A 6,616-nucleotide genomic window follows, 5' to 3' on the forward strand; every position below is an offset into this window, starting at 1 on the left:
GATGAACATCCGAACTTGCCGCCTTTGCCCCTGGATCTCCTTCGATTACGGACCCTGGATGATGGCTGCGGACAACGGGCTTCTGGTAAGGCCCAGGTTTTACCAAAGTTCAAGTTGTGAAAAATAATCACACACTGAGTTTATAGTTAAATTGTTTACAAACTGTTTATTCACACTTGTTAAAATAACAACTTTCTTGTGTTACAGGATTGTATACTAAAACGTTATTAACAACCGGGTTTCCGGTGTCGCAATCTGCGTTGCCTTTTAGCAAGACGATGACTTTACGTCCGATTTCTTCGGAACGATCGTACTACACTCTTTACTATGTTGAGCAGGACTCGTTGTTACCACGCTATGCTCTCTTGAGCGCTCAATTCCAACTGCTGCGCGGCGCGCCTGTCTCGGCCACGAACGCTTGCTCTCCCCTCCCGAGAACCGCGCATGCGCAACCCGCCTTGAGAACAAACCTGCCAAATTATTGATGAAACTTTACTGAACTACTCTTTGATCTAAACCATGTCTACTGACAAAGTTTTATCCATAATTGACAATTTTTTACAAAGTTAACACAATTTTGAAAATTTCAATTATTGAAATTTCCTATCAGCAAAGTCTCACCAACACTCAAGAAGCTTATTCCCAAAGTTTCGCCACTAATTCACAATTCCTTTTTTTTTTGTTCCCGACCGAGTCACTGATGGATAAGGATCCCACATACGTAAGTACCAAAACCTATTTACGCATCAATTATTGAAAATACTTAGTGTGGAACCTTTCCCATCAAAGTTCTTTCCATCCTTGAAATATCACTCATAATTCTAATTTCGTTTTTGTTTTACAGGTGCTTTCAATCTCTGAGGGCCTACCCGACCTAAAGTAAGTACAAAGCGTCAATTATTTGTTAAACTTGCAGTATCGTCTCTACAAAAGATGCTTTTTTTTTTACGCACGCCAAGTATTAACAAAAATTCAATTTTTTATGAGGGTTAGGCTCGACAACGTCTGTCAGGGTTAGGACCCTCCCGGGCGATTTCCCACCACCTTGTCGTGGTGCCCGGGCTTGGGAGCGGTGAAGTGAGGGGGCCATGCCGGCGGGGACTCTTTTGAGTCCCTGGTAGGGTCACCCATGCTCGGAAGGGCCCCTCACCGAGCTCCCGTACTAAGAGTGGGAATAGAGGAAGGAAAACCTTGAACAAAAACCCGGAGTTCCCAGCTCCGTTAGCCCCCAGAGACGGGGACAACTGGGATAGGGGAGTAAACCCTGACTTCAAATCCGGGCAGGCCAGGCTCGTCAGACTTGGATGTCAACCGGTCTAGGAGAAGGAAAACTCCGAAATAAAACCAAATCTCTTGAACATGATGGCGAGCCAAGAGAACAGTAAAGACTTACCGGCCCAGGGTGATCGGACACCCAGGGCCCGGCGAGAGGGGGGTATGGTCTCTGCTCCTCTCCCGTCGTTATCAGATGCAGGGCTACCCGATGGGTGCACCGCAGGCCCATCGGGGGAAACAGCGCCTGCGAGAACCGGTGCCCTGGCTGTACCAGGACATCGGCTGAGGGGTAGGGTGAGGGACTCTTCGTCCGACTCTATGGAGTCGTATTTGAGGACTCCCTTACCAAGTAGTGAGGATGAGGATGATGTGCCTCTTTCCCCGGCGCCCTCCCTGGAGGGCAAAGAAAAGGAGGCATATGTGGAGAGGCTTGGACTCCCGCCGACCCATGGTCTTTTTGTGGGCCTTGGAAAGGTTAGAGAGAAGCTGCGTGCTTTGCGGTACGCAGAAAGGAAGCGCCAGCAGGCGAAGACCGGGTGGCCGCCTGTTGGAGAAACGGACACGGGCTCGGAGATGTCTGGTCGTCCCTCGGATACGGAGTCCATCCGAAGATTAAGGAGGACGTATCTACGGGATACACCTCCTAATCTGGAAGACGAGCTGGCGCTGCTCGATGCAAGGAGCATCGCTGGCCGGGTTTGGGCGGAATTGGAGGTGGTGGACAAAGTGGCCACCACCTCCAAAAACCTTAAGGGCACTGCCGTTAAGGCTCTCCGCGAGGCAACCAGGAACTCCAGGTTTATCCTGGAGTTCCTGGATGGAAGAATGAGGGCAGACCCGAACACCCTCATTGCCCCGACTCCGTCTCGGACTTATTCCGAGAATGCGGAGTTGAGGGCCGAGGTGACGAGACTGCAGGAGGAGGTGGAGGCATTGCGGGCTAAAGTCCGCATGCCTCCGCCATTGCCCCCGGGTCCTACTAAAGGACAAAAAGAGGTCGGTGAGGGCGATCTTCTTAAGAAGATCGAGGCTCTCATCGACCGAAAGCTGGAGGCCCTCCTGCCAGAAAGACCTCAGGGTAGCTTCGAGGAAGTAAGGGCCGCTAAGCCCGCTCCCTCGAAGAGCGGGAAGAGCGGCAAGGAGGGAGGGGTGGCACCACCTCAGGCTAAGGCCGGGGGTTCCCGCTCCTCTTCTACTGCGGGAAGACAGCTTCTCGGCCCGTCTCCGAGCAGTAGCAAGGAGACGTGGTCAAAGGTTGTAGGCAGAAAGAGCAAGCGGGCGGCCAAGGCACCGGCCAAAGCCGCAGCGCGTTCTTCCTCTAAGGCCCCAGGTTCTGGGGCGAGACCAGGGCGGGTTGTCCCGGGGGAAGGGGTGAATGATCGCCCTTCTCCTCTCTCAGAGAGAAAGAAGAAGGCGAAGGTGAAGCGTCCTCGCCTTCGGGTCCCGACGACGGCAGCGGTTACGCTGACGTCGCCGGGGGAGACTGGCCTCCTGACGGAGGTGGTGAAGGCGTGTCGGGCCAATTTCTCCTTGGAGAGTCTTGGCATAGACCACGTTCGTCTCCGGAGGACTGTCACCGGGGGTCTTCTTTTAGAGATCTCCGGTCCAGAGAAGGAGGCCAAGGCTGATGCCTTGGCTGCAGGAATGCGGCCGTTTGCTGCAGCGAAGGGGGTCCGTGTCGGTCGACCCGCGAAGTGCGGGGAGGTCCGCATTCGTGGGTTTGATCACACGGTAACCCCTGAGGAGTTGGCTTCGGCCGTGGCGTCGGCCGGGGGGTGTCGCGCGGTCGACCTTAAGGTCGGCCAAATACGCGCCACTCCTTCGGGGGCGTGCGCGGCCTGGGTGCAATGCCCAGTTGCCGCTGCTAGGCGACTGGGCAATGCGAAGAAGATAAAGGTGGGGTGGGAGTTGGCCAGGGTTGACCTTCTCCCAGCCCGACCCCTTCGCTGTCACAAGTGCCTCCAGTTGGGGCACGTCCAGAGGTTGTGCGGCGGGGGGGCGGACCGCAGCGGTAAGTGTTATCGCTGCGGTCAGACTGGCCATGTGGCCAGCAGGTGCGCGGCGCCGGAGCCCCAATGTCCGCTTTGTTCGGACTTGGGGCGTCCGGCAAAACATCGGTTGGGTGGTGCTTCGTGCACCACCCAAAGGGGCAGGGGCGGAAAATACTTTCCTGCACAGGGAGGTCCTGCTCTTGCTGCTGCTGCTCCGCGAAGCAGCAAAGACGTAGGTGCGCCGTCCGGTTCTTTCGTGGGGGATGTGGCACCCCAGGCCAGTCCGTCGCGGGAGGATTCGGCCGACGCCGTAATGGAGGTTGAGCTGGAGAAACCCCCGTCACCGGGGGCGGTGGCGGGTCCAGCAATTAGTGCTGGGAAGCGGTCGGAGAAACGACCGGCCTCTCCTCCTGCCTCTAGTTCCCCTGTTCTGGGGCCTGGAGGCAAAGAGCAGAGTGTGAGAAAGGCGGTGCCGGAGGGAAGTAAACCCACCGGGGAGAGTAAGAGAGAAACAGCGCGCAAGGCGCTTGCCGCCCTCCTGGGGGGGACTCCCCCGGTGACAAAGAAAAGTAGGCCTGGGCCTCTCTCTTCAAAAAAGAAGTAGGGGGCCGTAGGAAAAACGCCTTGTAAGGCGGTAACCAGGGGGGGTATTCCAGCCGTCTGGTCTCGACCGGGCGGCTTGGAGCTTTGCGGGGTGGCGTCCCCCTTTTGGGGTTTGACGCCGGGTCACAGACGGCAAGAGGGGGGTACTCATGCCGTCATTGCACGTGACCCATCAGACGGTGGGAGAGGGGTTGTGGCCCTTCTCTCCACCGCAAGGAAGAGGAAACTCGGTAGAGTTGGTGGGCGAAAGCTCTTAAAAAACGGAGGGACCCGCGATGAGTCCGAAAGGGGTACCGGGTCCCTCCCTTTAACGCGCTGAGTAGGCACACCGTGGGGGTTTTAGCGGGTAAACCCTCCCCACCTCTCAAGGTGGGAGGGGAGTCCCGCATAACCCCGGCCATCGCCCCCGAGGCCGGGGTATCCATCAAGGATTTTCCCCACGTAAAAAAAAAAAAAAAAAAAAAAAAAAAAAAAAAAAGGGTTAGGACCCTAAACCTTTAAATTATTAATGAAACTCGCCTGAACACCTAGTCTAAAGAAGAACAGTACGTAAGCGCAGTCTCAACAATAATTCCACCCTTAGTGAGGGTTAGGCTTTACGACGACCGTCAGGGTTAGGACCCTAACTTTCAATTATTGATGAAACTTGCCTGAACGCCTATTCTGAAAAAGAATAGTACGTACGCGAAGTCTTAACAATAATTACCAACGCAAACCAAAACCAACACTAATGTTCAATTATTGACGAAACTTGCCCCAGCACCTAATTTGAAGATTAGCACGCACACACAGTTTTGTCAATAATTACCAACGAATAACAAAGTTAGTCCCAACACACAAATATTGACAAAATTTACCCATACGCCTTGTCTAAAGAAGAGTAACGCGTATACCAAGCCCCGTCAATAATTGTCAACGCAACCTGACGTTAGTCTTCAAAACCTAATTATTGCTGAAACTTATCTAAACGTCCAATCTAAAGAAGAAAAGTACGCACGCAAAGTTTCCGCAATAATTAGCAACCCAAACTTAGACGCCACACACAGACGCATCGCAGAGAGGTACAGCACACTGAAGTAAGTACAACAAACTTGCTGAATTAAATGAAATATTTCATTCAACTACTTTTTACACAAACAATCTAACGAAGCGTGAACAAAAACTTTTAACAAAACGTTTTGGTAAATCTTTTTTCTGTTTCAGGTAACTGCCCAACTATCCAGAAGAAGAAGACGACTAACTTGGATGAACGGAGCTAGTTTTAACGACTACAGGTAAGTATATATACAAAACCTTATTAACCTTAATTATTGTTCTTTTTTTTTTAGGTGAGCTTTTCACTGAACATATAATCTGTTACTGCCGTTACAGTAATAATTACCAAGTTAAGTTCTACAAGTTAGTACCTAACTCTCTAATTATTGCTCAAACTTAGCCAGATTGAAAATCAATCCAAACCACGCTTACTTACAACGTCATAGCGATAACTACACACTGCTTCGCAAACAAGTGTTTTTGGCAAACATCAGTTTAGCGAGTCGACCCCTTCTACTTGGGTCCCTCTAAAAGAAAATAAAACAAAATAAACTAAAAATTGTTTTGATTAAATTTTGGGCATTACGCACCCCGGATCTGTATCCCTAACTAAATTAAACACACGAAATACAGTCCGCTCAAAAACAAACAAAAAAACAAAACCATCTGCTGATTCGCCATTACAAAAATACTTGACGTTACTTCTAACGCCTTACTCCGTCGCTTGAGATGGTATTCCTACGCTACGCCCTCTTGCTGGCCTCTAAACTCTCTTCACGACGGGCGGATGCAACCTCCGAGACCGTCGGTTGCAAGGTTAAGTTAGGTTAAAGTTTTTTCGGGGAAAGGGTGCAGAGGGAGGGGCAAAGCCTCTCCCCCGCCTACATATGTGCAATAAAATCTATTGCAAACACAATTTTCACTTCTTAAATATCTGTATTAAGACGTCTCTTTGTGTCCAAATAAACGGTGTCCAAGTAAACGGTGCGCATTATTACGGTGCGCATTATTACGGTGTGCATAATTACGGTGCGCATTATTACGGTGGGCATTATTACGGTGCGCATTATTACGGTGCGCATTATTACGGTGTGCATTATGACGGTGCGCATTATTACAGTGCGCATTATTACGGTGTCTAACTGAACGGTGCGCATCTTTCTGTGTGCAAACGAACGGTGCGCAAGTGAACGGTGTATAAATAAACGGTGCGCATCTTTCTGTGTACACGCAACCAGTGCGCAAATGAACGGTGTCCAATTGAACGGTGCGCATTATTACGGTGTGCATTATTACGGTGCGCATTATTACAGTGCGCATTATTACGGTGTCTAAATGTACGGTGCGCATCTTTCTGTGTGCAAACAAAAGGTGCGCAAGTGAACGATGTCTAAATGAACGGTGCGCATCTTTTTGTGTACAAGCAAACAGTGCGCAAATGAACGGTGTCCAATCGAACGGTGCGCATTATTACGGTGTCTAAGTAAACGGTGCGCATTATTACGGTGCGCATTATTACGGTGTGCATTATTACGGTGCGCATTATTACAGTGCGCATTATTACGGCGCGCAATATTACGCTGTGCATTATTACGGTGCGCATTTTTACGGTGTGCATTATTACGTTGCGCATTATTAAAGTGCGCATTTTTACGGTGTCTAAATAAACGGTGCGCATCTTTTTGTGTGCAAACTAACGGTGCGCAAATGAA

The 6,616-nt window shown here is 50.7% G+C and overlaps 1 protein-coding gene across 1 annotated transcript; it reads left to right on the plus strand.

Moving 5' to 3' along the window:
- Positions 1 to 1,362: 1,362 nt before the first annotated feature.
- LOC109861818 lies at positions 1,363 to 5,201 on the plus strand. The gene is made up of 3 exons (XM_020441631.1): positions 1,363 to 3,723; positions 5,073 to 5,143; positions 5,198 to 5,201. The coding sequence occupies exons 1-3, from the start codon at positions 1,363 to 1,365 to the stop codon at positions 5,199 to 5,201; spliced, it is 2,436 nt and encodes an 811-aa protein (XP_020297220.1).
- Positions 5,202 to 6,616: the final 1,415 nt, after the last annotated feature.

The sequence above is a fragment of the Pseudomyrmex gracilis genome, unplaced genomic scaffold, assembly GCF_002006095.1.
Source record: "Pseudomyrmex gracilis isolate BER0280 unplaced genomic scaffold, ASM200609v1 scaffold_1057, whole genome shotgun sequence".
NCBI lineage: Eukaryota > Metazoa > Arthropoda > Insecta > Hymenoptera > Formicidae > Pseudomyrmex > Pseudomyrmex gracilis.

Excerpts from the sequence above, each read along its gene's own strand:
- LOC109861818 (XM_020441631.1), top strand. The coding sequence starts at position 1,363 with ATGGCGAGCCAAGAGAACAGTAAAGACTTACCGGCCCAGGGTGATCGG. Across the intron at positions 3,724-5,072 it reads CTGGAGGCAAAGAGCAGAGT|GTAACTGCCCAACTATCCAG; the intron begins GTGAGAAAGGCG and ends TTTCTGTTTCAG.